The 17,009-nt window shown below is 38.2% G+C and overlaps 1 protein-coding gene across 1 annotated transcript in view; it reads right to left on the bottom strand.

Moving 5' to 3' along the window:
• Positions 1 to 17,009, bottom strand: part of EFHC2 (EF-hand domain containing 2) — a 231,934-nt gene that overhangs the window by 167,869 nt on the left and 47,056 nt on the right. Inside the window, exon 2 of the mRNA XM_043996895.1 lies at positions 2,991 to 3,167. Within this exon, the coding sequence (XP_043852830.1) occupies positions 2,991 to 3,167 (177 nt within the window). The remainder of the gene's footprint in view (positions 1 to 2,990; positions 3,168 to 17,009) is intronic.

Genomic DNA, 17,009 nt, shown 5'->3' with positions numbered 1-17,009 from the left:
GAGTAGGAGAGCTATGTGGGGGAGTAGTGTTCTCACATAGGGAGACCCTGGGCAGAGTACCCAGAGAGGAAGTTCAGAAGCCTATAGTAGTAGCAGTAGCAGTGGTATGGCTCAGACTCCAAGCCAGAGCAGTCTCACTCCCAGCATCTAATCTATTATGCAGAGGAATAACCAAGGCAGGAATCCCATACCAAAGGGAAACCTACAGTTCTGTTATTCTGAACTAACAGAGCTTCCCAGTTGACTGATAAGGGTTGAATCCATAAGGAATCTATTCTCGCACATGCCCAAACAAACAAAAAGACCCATACCATAATGAGTTAATTATGATGTCAAGGATACTCAAGATACAAACAAAGAAGAAAAGAATGGATCTAAAACATCTATAAATAATGCCTCAGAAAAGGATATAATTTGAACTAGAAATTATAGAAGAGATAAAGCAAGAGTTAAAAAAGTGAGTTTTTATAGATGGAATAAAAGTATTTCAGGGGAAAATAGAAAATAAATGAGAGAGCTATGGAAGAAAAAATTAGAAAGAGAATTAATAGCTAGCAGAAAAACGACAAGACCTTGCCTAAGAAATAAACTCCCTGAAAACCTAAATGAACCAAATAGAAGCCAATAACTCCATGAGACAACAAGAAAAGTAAAAACAAAATCAAAAGGCTGAAAAAAATAGAAGAAAATGCAAGTTACTTCATAGCAAAAACCAAATGACTGGGAAAATATATTAATGAGAAAAAAATTTAAGAATCTTTGGACTATCTGAAAACTGTGACCAAAAAAAAGGCACCTAGACATATTTCAATGAGTCATAAAATCAAACTGTAAGATCTTTTCAAACCAGAGGGCAAAGCAGAAATAGAAAGAATCTACTTGTTTTTCCTTTGTTCTTGAAGAAGACCATGATTGTGCAAAGTCACCAACCTCACTCTCTCCTCCAGAGTCATCTGGGTCCAGTGGCAAGGTATATATAAGGACAACTGGAGATGGCCCTGAATGTTTTAAGGCATCTGGGGTTAAGTGACTTGCCCAAGGTCACACAGCTAGTAAGTGTCTGAGGTGAGATTTGAACTCTATCTATCCATTGTCCCACCTAGACCCCCTGCCCTCACCAAAAAAAGAAAGAATTTACTATTCACCTCCTGAAAAATCCCAAAATGAAAATTCCCAAGATCATTATAACCATATTTCAAAGAATGTCATGGATGACCTCTGATCAGATCATAAATCAATCCAAGTAACTGGAGATTCCTTACGACCCCTCATTAGAAATAAATGAGTTCTAATTATTTAAAATAATGATGCTTTAATTGTATTGCTTATTTTCAAACTTTCATACATAAATGTTTTTAACTTTTGTTTATATTTACATATATTGATGTGTATCATATGTGTATATGTATACACGCATATACACACATAAATTCATGTGTTGACAGATGAGAAACTCAATTTTTAGCACTATGATTTTTACCTTTACAAATTCTCTTATTCTTCAGTTGTCACCCTACAATTTTTGCAGTTAGTGAGATAGTTATAATTGAATGGAGAGTATGACACAAATTCACTTCCTTATCCTTCCTTGCTCTCAATTCATAAAACAATCTGGTTGAAAGAAAATGACGGGGACAGCTAGGTGGTGCAGTGGATAGAGCACCGGCCCTGGATTCAGGAGGACCTGAGTTCAAATCTGGCCTCAAACACTTGACACTTACTAGCTGTGTGACCCTGGGCAAGTCACTTAACCCCAATTGCCTCACCAAAAAAAAAGAAAAAAAAAAGAAAGAAAGAAAATGATGACTAAAAGCACCTTATCAGGCACATATAATAATATCAATTGAGGCAGTAAGGGGATCATGACATGAACATCATACCACTTAATGTGATCAAACCAACAAAGGAAGATCATTCCCATCCTGCTTTTCCAGCAATAAGATTTGTGCCCAACACAACCATTCCTACCCTTCACTCATTATACACACACTCTATGCTCTTCCTTCCTTTTTCAGTGTCCCAGTCTCCATCCTCCTGAGCTGAGCATCAGCCTCACAGAGCAGTTAGAATCTAAATTCAACCCCAGTTGCCATTGAGAAAATTCTCCTGCTCCCACTAGCATACCCACCTGGAGGGGGGGAAATTAATGATAGGAGTGTGTAATCAAGAATATTTAAAGATAACTACTAAAAGACCACAGAAAAGTGTTTGAAGGTTATGTGGGGAAGAAAAAAAATTTAGGCTTTAGGGTTTACTTTTTTCTTTTAAAGCTACTTAGGAAGAGTCTATATTTATTTGTTTGTTTAGGAAAAAAGTTTTTTGCATGAACTGATCATGAATGAACCAAGAAACCATTGTACACAATATCAACAACATTATGTATGGATCAACTGTGATAGACTTGATTCTTCTTAGCAACACAATGATCCAAGATAGTTCCAAAGGACTCATGATGGAAAATGTTCTCCAAATCCAGAAAAAAAAAAACAACAACTGTGGAATCTAGATGCAGATTGAACCATACTATTTTTGTTGTTTTTTGTTCTTGTTGTTTTTTCTTTTTTGAGGTTTTTCCTTTTTGCTCTGATACTTCTCTCATAACATGACCAATGCAGAAATATGTTTACTGTAATTGTACATACATAACCTATATCAGATCGCTTGCTGTCTTGGGGATGGAGGAGGGAGTGGAGGGAGGGAGAAAAATTTGAAACTTGAAATCTTATGAAAATAAATGTTGAAAACTATCTCTAAATGTAACTGGAAAATAATAAAATATTCATGTTAAAAAAAAAGAAAAAAGCTTTTAACAAGTGACGTGTTCTAGCCCACCCTTACCACCATTTTCCCAAATCCATCCAAATTCAATCTCCTACCTGAGGCTTTTCCTAATTTTCCCACAGTTGCTGCTGCTTTCCCTCATGCCAAAATAACTTTGCATATTTTTTAGCTTTTACAACTGTATTTCTAATAAGGTCGATATTGCATACCTGTTTGTCAAATGCTACCCATGATGGTGCATCACATCCTAGTCCTCGAGGATACACGCTATATTTGGGTTTCAGAGAGCGTCCAGATTCACCACCAGGCTTATCGGTACTCAATAGCATAGCAACAGAGTTGCAAAAGCCCCAGTGCTGAGACTTGTGGAACTTCTCTTTCCCCAGCTGTGAATACAAAAACCAATACACCCAAAGTTAATCATTTCATTTTTTGTTTATTTTTAATGTAAAAATTTTTTAACATTTGTTTCCCCATTTCAAAATAACTGGAAAACAGCATCTAATTGCCATTTGTCTTTATAGAAAAACCTGTGTCATATTGGAGCCAAATAAGATGTACACAAAACTCTGAAATATAACAAAAATAAACCCAAAGTCCTATACTATATAAAAAAATCAAATCATTATTACTGCAAGTAAGCATTTATAATATTTGATTGCTAACTGTTCTCTTTTTATTTGTTCATCCACTAGATTCTTCCTTAAATGCCTCCCTGTGGGATGGCAGAAATGTTGGGTTTTCCAAAGCTATGAAATTATGCAATTAAGCATAAGCCATGAAAGGTTCTACCAAACTACAAGGAATACACATGGCCCAGGAGTGACCTGTATATTTGTCATCTAAGGACCAGACTATCTAAATTAAGAGAGTTTCATCCGTAGGAGAAAAGCCACCATGGGATGAAATTGTTTGGCCATAGCAGCTCATTAAAACATCCTAAGACATGAGTGGAAGCATTATCCACATCAATGAGACCATAGATCCTTTAAATAATGAAGTCCTTATTTGCTAAACATACAAACACAAAACAATCCAAAATAAATTTTTGCTAATTGATTACTGGAATAAAGATAAGAAATAATGGAAAGCAACCTAAACTACCCAATTCCTATTCTCCCTCTAACAAATAGATACACACACATACATATATATATATATATACAAATACACACATATATAATATATACTTTTGTTCTCTTTAATATTAACAAAAATATATTCCTACACAAACAACAAATGGATTGTAAATAATTATACATTATAAACCTTTAGATTTCTGGAATTTATAGATTGTTTTAATTTTTTAATCAAATCCTAATTGTGAAAAGGTTATAACAAAATCTTCCTACTTTTCTCTAGGTCTCCCCCAGAATATACTTTTTGTGTTTTTATTTCAGCTCTTAATGATGTTACTATGGTTATCAGTATGTTAGTCAGTGTACACATCTGCACTTTGGTTCTGTTTCCTTCACGGTTCTGCATTATTTCATAAATGTCTTTCCATAGCTTTTTCAATTCTTTATAACTATCAATTCTTATGGCTTAATGACATTTAATTACATTCATATACCATAATTTTCTCGGCAAGTCCCCAACTGAAGAATGCATAGGATATTTCTACTTTTTCTTTTTCGTTTGGTTTTGCTATTATGCATGGTGAATGGAAATTTTTTGTACAGATAGATCTCTTTTTTCCCCAGTTAATAACAACCGTAGGGTACATCTTAAAAGGCAAAATGGGTCAAGGGATTTGGGTAGTTCTGTTGCCATTACCAAATAATCATATAGTTTTTCAAAAGGACTGCACCAATTTATCAATAGTATAATAGTATGCCTGCTTTTTCACAAGTATGTCAGCATTTGATTTTATTACATTGCACTATTATTGCCATTTTGATAGGTGTAAAGTGGTATCTCAAGGTTGTTTTATTTTATATGATTATGATGATTAGAAAGCTTGAAATTTTCCAGGTGATTGACCATTTATATTCTTCTTTCGAGAATTTTCTGCTTATATTGACTATTGAAAAATGGATCTTATTTATAAATGCATAACAATTCTTTATATATTTGAGATGTTGAAATTTAACAGAAATATTTATTATAAAGGTTTTTCTCCATTGTCTGTCTCTCCTTTTTATTCTGTCTTCTGTTGGATAAAAGCTTTTTTATTTTTAAATAATTAATTTAGCTAGCTTTTCTTTTATAATTTCTCTGGCTTCTTGGGTAGCTAAAAAAATTTAACTCTATAATTGTAAAAGAATTAACATTCCATTATATATTAATTTGTAATAATTTTGTGCTCAGACTCTTCATGTAATATTTATTATGATACATGCTGTGAGAACAAGATCTGATCCCATTTTTACCATACTGTCATCTAATATTCCTAATAATTTTTACTAGATAATGAGTAATTTTTAATATTTTCCAATAATTTGTGATAATTAATTTATCAAATGCTAATCAATTATAAGAATTTCTATGAGTTTCAATTATTTAATCTTTTCCATTGAATCATTTTTTTCTATATTTTAGAATAGAAATACCAATTAATTTTGATAATTACTGCTTGACAGCACCATTTGAGACCTAGAAGTAAAGTATGGCTATAGAAAGTAGATGGGACCAATTTGCCCTGGCCACCATGGCTACTGCAGCTCCATGTGTCCTGAGCAATTTTTTTATACACTGATGCATACATGCCTACATATACCTACATGCATGCATACATGCATATGTGTTTGCCTATGTGTATATATGTGCATATGCACACAAGTACACACTAAGCATTATCAGGTTGATCTTTATTTAGCTCCAATCAAATATATAAAGAGAAATAGCATGATAGCATAGTGGAAAAGGAGTTAGCCTTAGAGTCAGAAACCCTAGGTTCAAGCCTTACCTCTTAAACCTACTAGCTATGTGACCCTAAGCAAGTCACAATCTCTGTTTCCCCAAGCAACTTTGTAAGACTACAAGTTATAGAAGAGTTGCTGATTTGTATCAGAGGAGGAAGAGCAGCTAGGTGTCTCAGTGGATAGAGTGCCAGGCCTGGAATCAGGAAGCCTCATCTTCCTGATTTCAAATCTAGTCACAGACAGGTACTACCTATATGACCCTGGTAAGTCACTTAACCCCATTTGCCTCAGTTTCCTAATCTGTAAAACGAATTGGGGAAGGAAATGGCAAAACACTCCAGTATCTTTGCCAAGGAAAACCCCAAATGGGGTCAGGAAGAGTCAGACTTGACTGAACAACAAAATCAGAGGGAGAATCAGAGGTTAATCAAGTTTCCCAAAGAGACATAGGTAGAAATGATAGAGCCAAAACATATGGCCTCTGACTCTCAATCCAATCCTCTTTTCACTTTATTACTTCTTGTGATCTCTTGTTTTACTAATTTACTGGAAGAACTGCTAACACCTTCTCAAATAAGAATAATGATATTAGGGGCTGCTAGGTGGCACAGTAGATAAAGCACTGGCCTTGGATTCAGGAGGACCTGAGTTCAAATCCAGCCTCAGACACTTGACACTTACTAGGTGTGTGACCCTGGGCAAGTCACTTAACCCTTATTGCCCCGCAAAAACAAAAACAAAAAAAAGAAAAATGATCTTCATCTTAAGAAGCATAGAAAAAAAAGAGTTCAAGAAATTAAAAAAAAAACACCATAATATTATTTGAGAAGATGGTAAGACAGCACCTGACTGATCTCAATGAATTCAAATCATCAAGCTTGGATGAATTAGTTCCCAAGATATTCAAGGAACTTGTGGATTTCATCAGAGAGCCATTATTAGTGATCTGTGAAAAATCTTTGAAAACAGGAGAGATCACCCAGGACTGGAGACATTGCCCTGTTTCCAGATGCCCTGATTTTTCACAAAGGGGAATTAAGTAGATTATAAGCATCATAAAGTAGTAAGCTTCCTAAAAATCCTGGGCAAAACTCCAGAATGCATGATTAAATGAACAGTTTGTGAGAAAGTAAAACAGCAATCACTTTAAAACTGCCCAGCTTCATCAAAAATAATAATTCCATAACAACCTCATTTCCTGCTTTCACTTGTAAACAAGGGAAATGCTATGATCATAGTATGTGAGTATTTTAGCAACACATTTGATTAAGTTTCTTATTATATGCTTGGACAAGCTGAAGAGATGTTAACTATATGGTAGGATAGTTAGATGGATTCAGAAATGGTTTGACGGAAATTTCTTCATGCCTGCTACACATGAACTACCAGTTACAATCAGCTCGTTTGCACTATGCTTAACTGTTTGGAGGAAAATATACGTTGGTGGTAGTTAATTTATGCGTTTGTTTAGGTTTGTCTGCTGTGTCAAAATGAAATTTATCAACTAAAAAGAAGGTACTTATTTACAATCAAATTCTGTACTCCATCAGAATATATGCCTGTATTTTTAGGTTTAATATATCCTTATACTTCATGTGCTTGTGAGTCTTTCTTGATTATTTTTGTATCAAACAGATATTCATGTTTGTGTGTGTTTGTTGTCATGTTGTTTGTTTGTTTTTATTTTTTAGATTATATCTATGACAATGCTCTATTTGCCAAGAGCAAAAGTTCCTGGTAGGTGTTGAATGGGATAGGGAGTTAAAGTGAACCCAGAGATTCCTCTCTCCAATGTTGTTAACATCACAGACAAAGACTTGCAATTGTAGCCTCAAAGGAAGGACCAACCCACTGTCAACACTGAATATCCATTATTTGTTGGGGAATATATGGTTCAAAGTTACTACCAAGAATTCTTACTTTATAAAGAAAGTACATCTTAATTTTTGAATCATCATCATTATTAACCATCATTGTCAACAAGTATTCGTTAAAGTTGAGGCTATTCACCAAGAGCTAGTTCCCTTTTCTCTCATCACTCAGATATCTTCTCCTATGATCTCCTCTTTCACCCTGTCTCACACTAAGAGGTAGCCCTTCTCCTTACCAAAGCAAACCCCACTACATGCATCCTTAATCCCATTCTATCCTATTTTGTCTAACAGATTGCTTTTCTATCATCTTCACTTTCTTACTAATCTTCCATCATTCCCTCTCTAATGGCTGTTTCTTTGTTGCCTAGACATATATACATTTTTCCTCCATCTTAAAAAACAAACAAACAAAAAAAAAAACCCTACCCTCATTTGATCTGACTATCCCTGCTAGCTATTGTCTTATATTTTTCCCTGGCTAAATTCCTTGAGAAAGCATTCTATAGATAAGTGTAGCCAAGATGGAGGAGGAAAGTCTGTAAACTTTCAGAGCTCCCCACAATCCTTCCACATACCTCCAAATAATGCCATAAGACAATTCCTGGAGCAGCAGAACCCACAAAAGAACAGAATGAGATCATTCTCCAGCCAAAAACAGCTTAAAAGGGCAGCAGGTAAGATCTCCTGTACTGTAATGAGAGGGGAACGCAGCAGATGTGACACTCAGATCCAGCCCCAGGCAAGCCATACCTCCAGAGCTTCAGAATTAGCTGCATCAGCAGCTACTTCTGGAACTCAGCTCACAGACCAGTGAGGTGATCCAGCAGTTGGCCAAGGGGAGATAGGGGTCTCTGTTGCAGCTCAAGTGGAACACTGCTGTGTTGCCCAGGAAGCCGACTAGAGTGGCAGCAGCCTGATGGGGGAGGGGCACAGGCACATCAAGCTTGCAAACACAGAATCAGATTTCTGCTTCCAGGTTAAAGAGCAAGCAGGCCTGTGGTTACTTACAGGCCAGGCGAAGTAAGAATGAGCCTCTCCTTAAATTGTACCACCTGGGACCCCCTGAAACTTGGGAAGCAATGCCCCACTTTAAGAAAGAGTTAAGAGCCAGGAGATAGGCTGGGATACTGAGCAAGTAGAAAAAGATTCAGACCATCAAAAGTTTCTTTGGTGACGAGGTAGATCAAAATACACCCTCAGAAGAAGATGGCAAAGTCGAAGCTCCTATATCCAAAGCTTCCAAGAGAAAGCATTCTATAATTGATGCCTCCTCTTTGTCTCTTCTTATTTTCTTCTTTGTTTTTTGTTTTTTGTTTTTTTTTTGTGAGGCAATTGGGGTTAAGTGACTTGCCCAGGGTCACACAACCAGTAAGTGTTAAGTGTCTGAGGCTGGATTTGAACTCAGTTCCTCCTGACTCCAGGGCCGGTGCTATATCCACTGTGCCACCTAGCTACCCCTTATTTTCTTCTTAACTCATAACAGTCTGGCTTTCAACCTCATCATTCAACTGAAACTGCTCCCTGCAAATTTAATAATAATCTCTTATTGTCAAATCTAAAAACCTTTCCTTAAACCTCATCCTTCTTGACCTTTCTTTGACACTTGAAGATTACCTTCTTCTCCTTTATACTCCCTTTTCTTTAGGCTTTCATAATACTATTCTCTTCAATCTACTTTACTTATAAAGAAAAGAAGATATTCCACTAACAGGAGGTGTTCCCCAAGGGTTTCTTCTTGGTTTGCTTCTCTACTCTCTCTATAGTAGCTTGCTTAATGATCTCTTCAAGTCCCTTAGATTTGGCTATCATTTCTATGCAGATGACTCTAAAATATAATCAGCTAGCACTAATCTCTCTCCAGACCTCCTGCCTCTCACACCACCAACTGCCTACTGGACATTTTGTACTAGATGTTCTATAAACATCTCAAATTCAGCATGTCTAAAACCTTCCCCTAAAATCTTACCCTCTTCAGAACTTCCCTCTTACTCTTTTTTTTTTTTTTTTTAGTGAGGCAATTGGGGTTAAGTGACTTGCCCAGGGTCACACAGCTAGTAAGTGTTAAGTGTCTGAGGCCGGATTTGAACTCAGGTACTCCTGACTCCAGGGCGGGTGCTCTATCCACTGAGCCACTTAGCTGCCCCGCCTCTTATTCTTGAAGATACTACCATCCTCCCAGTGACCCAGGTTGACAACCCTGGTGTCATCCATAACTCTATAAGGCTCAGGATCTTAAGGATGCAGACATCCCTTTCCCTCCCCAGTTATCCTTCCAGTCCTTATACTTTCCTTAGGCATTAGAGGAGGTTATAATACCCAGGACTTCTTCCTGATAGAACCTGATCTAGAAAGAAGCAGAGAGGGTCTGGGCCCCTCCCATTTCCACCCATGTAGCAAGGAAAAATATTTGCAATTGTGACATTTCTGTATTTGACCCAACAGAATAGTCAACTGTATCAGTATAGAGCCAACTTAAAGAGTTAAGTGGAACTTCTGAAAGTTTAATCCTGGACAAATAGTAATGCTATTCCATTTTTATCTAGTAACTCCCATGCCTAACATAGTCCCTAGCACTTAGTAGGCATGCTTATTGAGCATATGAGTAAATCAGTGTTTCTATAAAGGGTATGTGTTTTGAATCTCTTTTCATATAGTACTGATGGACATTCTCCCATTCATTCATTCCCTTGGTGACTACTGGCAAATGTTTGTAGTTTCAGGGAAGCTAAAATACTGCACATACATAATAAACCAAGAATAATCTCATTTCCTTAGACTGTGAAGCTTTCCCAGCATCTGCATTTAGTCAGAACTGATTGAACTCTCAGTATCTTATAGTATTTTATGTTCACTATTCTTGGGTAATAGGACATTTTAACCATTTTACAGTAGGAAACTGGGGGGGGTGGGCACATATTTAATATAACATAAACAAAATATACTTAATATAAAATAACTTTTTGATAGGATCCAAAGAAAGTTGGAGGCCTTCACTTTGTACTATAAGTTTTAAATTCTGAATCTTTGCTTTTTAGCGATATTCTCCAAATTGAGCTAGTCCTTGACATTTGTGCCATCTATGTACAAAATTATAGTCAAGTTTAGACTAAATCCATGATCATACAATTACTAAGGGCTACACAGTCACCATAAGCACATGCTTCCCTTTCACTCCCATTTGGCCATATGGGCTAAAAAGACATCTGTCTTCTACTACTATACTTCTCCCCATCTGGACCCAGCACTATCCACATGGACCTGGACATTCATACTCTGCATCTCTTGAATCCATGCCCCTTATTCCTGGCAAAATTAGTCCACTCATCTTTGCATTGAACACAATGGTTTAGTGACTGAGTGAGTGCAAACAAAACTTACTTAAGCCCATTATAGCTATCAGCTGCCTAGACAACCTTTATATCCCATCTAGTCTTCCAGCCTCAGCTCTCACATCCTTGCCACTTCTTGCTTAAAACACAGAAATAATATGCTTCAACTCATTGTCCTTATGATTCTCCAAATCAAAATACCCTTTTCTGGCCACCATTCCCTTATATGTATTGTTATTCCCTTTTAAAATGTGATCTCCTTTAGGAAAAGAACTTTCTCTTACCCTTAAATATATAATAATTATTTATTGCCTTGACTTCTTTTGTATTTGTATTCCTAGGGCTTTAACACAGTGGCAAAAATAGAAAGTGACTAAAATGCCTTACAATTCTCGCTGAGAGGTATGCCCCAGGTCAATGACAAAAAGAGGTCACACATACAACCAAGACATGACCTTTTCACTATAACAAGGAACTGAAAATAAAGTAAATGCCCATCAATTAGGGAATGGCTAAAAAACACAGTACATAAATATAATGGAATAAAACATAATGAATACAATGTAAAGGGTGAGCCCCTTATAGATTTGCTAGATTATTTCACATTTCATAAAGGATTAAAACTTTAAATAGGCTAATTTGGATGGTGTAAAGGGCAGTAAAGCTTTGAGTAGCTAATCTGCATATGAAAAGCTAGGAAAGCAGCTGGTCAAAGAAGGGAGATAATTATGTCCACAGGGTACAGATTGCTTCTATACCTTTCCAAGCCCAATAATTTGCATGTACCTATAAGAAATACTAAAGAATTTTTTTAAACTGAAGATCCCTCAATCCCCCAAACTGTTTGGTGATTATTAGGAAAATCGGCTATTGCCTGATTTAGCCTACCTTGCAGAAATTAAAATTTGGTCAATATACTTGAATGGTCATGAGAAGTTAGGATAGGGTCTTTCACTAGAGGGAACTAGCCTCAAGTCAAGAATTGTGGATAGGATAAATTGATCCTATAGCACATTAGCTAGTAAGGACAAATCTATGGTTCTATTCTCCTAACACCTAACTCTACTTCCTAGGAGATAGTAGTAGGCTTCAGAGCTAAGGTTCTGTGGAAAAAGAACTTCTGCCAGTTCTAGGTTATGGATAAAAGAATATAGTTCAACTAAGGAACACAGCTAAGTCTGGAGCCAACAAATGGAGGCTATAAAAAGCTCGTAGTCTAAGACAACAGAATCTTAAGTAGAAATAGACACCACAAGATCAGAATTCCAGGAGCAAAGCTAGCTATGGGTTCCAACAGGACATATACTATATTGCTGAAATGCCAACTGACCTCCCACACACACACACACACACACACACACACACACACACACACACACACACTCTCTTCTAGAAACCCTAAGGGAGTTTGTATAATCTCCTGTCTCCATTTGAGTTCTTTAATGAAGACCTGAAGACTTTTCCCCTGAACACAGGAAAAGTCTTTACCTTAAAAAAAGTTTGCGGGGGTGGCTAGGTGGCGCAGTTGATAAAGCACTGGCCCTGGATTCAGGAGGACCTGAGTTCAAATCCGGCCTCAGACATTTGACACTTACCAGCTGTGTGACCCTGGGCAAGTCACTTAACCCCCATTGCCCCGCAAAAAAAAAAAAAAAAAGTTTGCTTTATATTCATAAATAGTGTTGACCACAGACATTCTTAGTCCATCCTTTTTGAGAATGCATTTGGAAGGAGACAATGGGGGAAGTGAAGCATACCAGAAAAAAGAAAGAGGGTTTTATGCTGAAGTGTTTTATCATAACACGGTCTCTCACTGGGGGTTCAGAGTGAAGGAGAGAAAACCATAGATGCTTTATTACGAAATCCCTGAAGAAAGAAAGAGCATTTATCTCATCTAGGCAATAAATCAGATTTAGGATAATGGGGGCAAATATTGTTGTTGTTTGTCCTTCATTTTCAAAGAGGACCAATGACATCATGGAATGGGATGTTTTGACTCCTCCATGAATGAACTGGATTTAAGTGAGCAGAGTTGTACAAAGTCATCAGCCTCACTCCCTCTTCCAGAGTCCAGTGGCAGGACAAAAAATCACAATGACTAGCAATGGCCCAGGACACAGTGGATGAACTTGGTGTCTTCAATGTCTGACTAAGATCTAAGTTCCTGCTTCAGCCACCTTCATGAGCATTGGAACAAAGTCTTTTCATCTACCCTTTCCACCAGGGGGAGTCTTCACATGCTTGGGATAGGGATCCCCCTAGCTCATCCATAGGTTTCAGGTCCATTGGTAACCCTCCCCTCAACCTAGTTTAGCCATCTACTGAGACAGTCTTATGGGGTGTAGCTACAGTTTCTATGAGGTACCGGTGAGAGTAGGGTGAAAGGTGAACACTAGAGGTGTTCTGAACCCTGAAAAGGGTATGGCAAGTCTTCACATTTGAGGTGCTAGTCCTGTTTACCAACTTCACTCCATCATTGCTACAGAGAACTTAGAAACGTGGGGTTGTAGGATGATAGGAACAGTGTGTCCGCCTCAGTTGGCAGGATACATTATTCAAGTCCTGGGGGCTTCCCCCCCCCCATCTCCACCATTCCTTCCTTTTTCCTACTGAGTTAACAGTTAACCAGTAGAGCATGTTCCTCTCAGTTAAAAACAAACTAGTAATTTAAGCCCTAAGGCTTCTTCTCACTCACCAAAATTTCCCTTCCTTTCCCTGCTGAGTCAACAGAGTTTTTATAAAGTTAGAGGACAAAGAATCATAAAATCTCAGGGTCTGGTTGTCCCACAGGGTGGGGGCAGCAGTGGTGCCACATCTGGGGGAGGGGGTGGTCTACGTTTAGAAGTGTCATGAAGAATGTGAACCCAGATCGGGGAGGGACCTTGCATGAGATCTAGGATAAAAAGGGGAACTTTACTGGGACAAGTGGTACCATCCCTTTGGAATGCCTGCCCATTCTTGAAAGATTGAGAATAAATGGTCTTCCTTCTTTGCACCAGACCAGGAGTCGTGCCTCAGTTTACCTGTTTCTAACAGTGGAGTAATAATATGAATTATGATAAGAAATGGAAGGGGGCACCACTCCTTTGGAGTATCTGCCCATTCTTGCAAGATCGAGAATAAATGGCCTTCCTTCTTTGCACCAGATCGCGAGTCATGCCTCAGTTTACCCATTTCTAACATAGGAGAGGCTTGATTCAAGTCTGGTAGTTTAGGTTTCACTCTGGAATGAAATAAAATACTCATAATCCATCTAACAGTTAACAAAAGGAAGTATATTTAGCAATAGCAGGGAAAGGATGTTCAGTGAAGATACCACATTGATTAAACTAAGCATGGCTACCCCTGTTGTGCTCTTGGTTCACGATCAGAAATCTGAGCGAGGGCACTGGAGTTGTTTGGCTTTGGACCACGAAGCTACATCAACAACCTGAGTCTTAGTCCCTAATCAAGTCTCAATAACAGTTTAGAAAACTTGTAAGGAAAAGAACTAGTCTCACCTGGGACCTAAGGAAAAGCAAGCATATCCTACATGGCAGAGCTATTGGAAATCTTTTTTTTTTTTTTTAGTGAGGCAATTGGGGTTAAGTGACTTGCCCAGGGTCACACAGCTAGTAAGTGTTAAGTGTCTGAGGCCGGATTTGAACTCAGGTACTCCTGACTCCAGGGCCAGTGCTCTATCCACTGCGCCACCTAGCTGCCCCCGGAAATAATTATTTTTAGCACACATGGAAAGACTTAAAGGAACTGATTCAATGTGACATAAGGAGAACCAGAAAAGTTTGAGAGACAGACAGACAGATAGGCACACAGGCAGAGATACCGAGAGAGACAGAGAATAAGGATATAAATATTGTGCTAAGTGCCTTACAATGATCTCATCTGATCCTCACAATAACCTTGAGGTATGCTTGCTATTATTATCCTCATTTTACAGATGAGGAAAATGAGGCAAACAAAAGTTAGAAGATTTGCTCAAGGTCACATTGCTAGTAAGGGTCTGAGGCCAGATTTCAATTCAGATCTTCCTGACTCCAAGCTTTATCCGTTGCACCACTTAGCACCCCAGAGAGACAGTCAGAGTAATAGAGTCAGAGAATGACTACAACAGAAACAAAAGAATAACAAAACAATCAAAACAGAATATTACAAAATGATAATGGCCAAGTCTGATCCCCAAGAAATGATTTTAAAAGGTCCCTTGCTTCTCTGCAAAGGTAGGGAGCTATAATCAGGAAACGTGTCAGACTTTTTTTCATATGTTGGTTAGTTTTTCTGAACTACTCTTTCTCTTTATATTCTTTGTTATGAGTCAGCTCTCTGGATGGTGGAGGGGGAAGGGATACAATTGGAAATATTGGTGAAGTAAAAATCAAAAGACATCAATTAAAGATGTAATTTTTTTTAGGCAAAGGCAGCAACTGCTACAATAAGCTTAACTATAAGTAGTTTTTTATAAACAAAAAACAGTCCAGACCTCTGACCTTTTGTTCCCTACTCTAGCCCTTGTACTGTGAATGTAAAGCTCAATGTGTTGACAGAATATTTTCTGAATTTTCAGGGTAACAAAAGTCGGGTGAGATCTCCTTGTGACAGAGCAGGGCAGCCCAGGGGAGTCTGGTTGCCTGGGAGGCTTTCCTTCTGTGTTTGAATGTGTGTGTATGTGTGTCCCTGGGGAGAGCCTCGTGGAGTAGGCTAACTGTAAACTGTTAAAGTTTGTAAGGAACAAAATATACCAAGATGTTTGAAAGTGACAACACTGTGCAGTGGATAAAGCACCAGACCTGGATTCAGGAGGACCTGAGTTCAAATTTGACCCCAGATACTTGACACTTACTAGCTGTGTGACCCTGGGCAAGTCACTTAACCCCTGTTGCCCCCCAAAAACAAAAAAGAAAGTGACAACATTGTGTCACAAGGCCCATGACAGCTGCATCCTGGGCATCTTCTGAGCCCTTCCTAAACCTCAGAGAGAAACAGACAATAGATATTTAATTCAATGTTCCACAAACATATAATAGGCACAGACTATGTTCAAGGTGCTAGGCACCAAACCAAACTGTCCCTGTCTTCAAGGAGCTTACATTCTAACAGAGGAGAGGAAAGGGGGCAGAATACACCATGTACACAGATGTAAATAAAAGTATAAGCAAGTTTATACCAAATAATCTCAAGAGGGGAAAAGTACTCGTGTAGGAAGGTGATATCTGAGCTGTGTTTTGAAGGAAGTTGGGGATTCTATTGCCGTTGTTATTTATCCTTTGTTCTTGAAGAGGGCCATGACATCAGGAGGTGATGTCATGACTTGCACTTTATTAGATCTAAGTGAGGGAGGGCTTTCAAGGTCACCAACCTCACTGTCTCCTCCAGAGCCATCTGGGTCCAGTGGCAAGATATACATCAGGGTGACTGGAGATGGCCCTGGATGTTTGAGGTAATCAGGGTTAAGTGACTTGCCCAGGGTCACACAGCTGGTAGGTGTCAAGTGTCTGAGGTCAGATTTGAATTTAGGTCTTCCTGACTCCAGGGCAAGTTCGACCTAGCTGCCCCTTAGGGACTCTAAGAGGTAGAGGTGATAAGGAAATAGATTAGAGATATGAGGAACCACCTGTGCAAAAAGAGATGCAATAGCATGTTATGCTTATTTTGAATTGCTAGAGTTCTTGTGGGTGGGGGGGGGGGAAGGGAGGGAGGAAGAGAAGTTGAAACACAAAAACAAATTGATGTCAAAATTTGTTTTTACATATATTTTGGAAAATAAAATTCTAAAAATTAAAAAAAAAAACAAATAGAGATAGCATGTTATGTATATGTAACACCTAGAAGGTCAATTTGAATAGGAGGGGAGTAAAGTGGATGAGAGGAATGGTGTGTCCTCCTCAGAAGGTAGCATACATTACTCAAGTCCTGGGGGTTTCTTCCCTCTTTCCACCTCCACCATTCCTTCCTTCTTCCTACTGAGTTAACAGTTAACCAGTAGAGCATGTTCCTCTCAGATAAGAACAGACTACAAAATTCAAGCCCTAAAGGCTTGTCCCCCCTCCCCAGAATTTCCCTTCCTTTCCCTGCTGAGTCAACAGAGGTTTCCTGAAGTTAGAGAACAAAGAATCATAAAATCTCAGGGTCTGGTTGTCCCACAGGGCAGGGGCAGCAGTGGCACC

The sequence above is a fragment of the Dromiciops gliroides genome, chromosome 3, assembly GCF_019393635.1.
Source record: "Dromiciops gliroides isolate mDroGli1 chromosome 3, mDroGli1.pri, whole genome shotgun sequence".
In the NCBI taxonomy this organism is placed as follows: Eukaryota; Metazoa; Chordata; class Mammalia; order Microbiotheria; family Microbiotheriidae; genus Dromiciops; species Dromiciops gliroides.
This window is presented reverse-complemented; position numbering and strand designations above follow the sequence as displayed.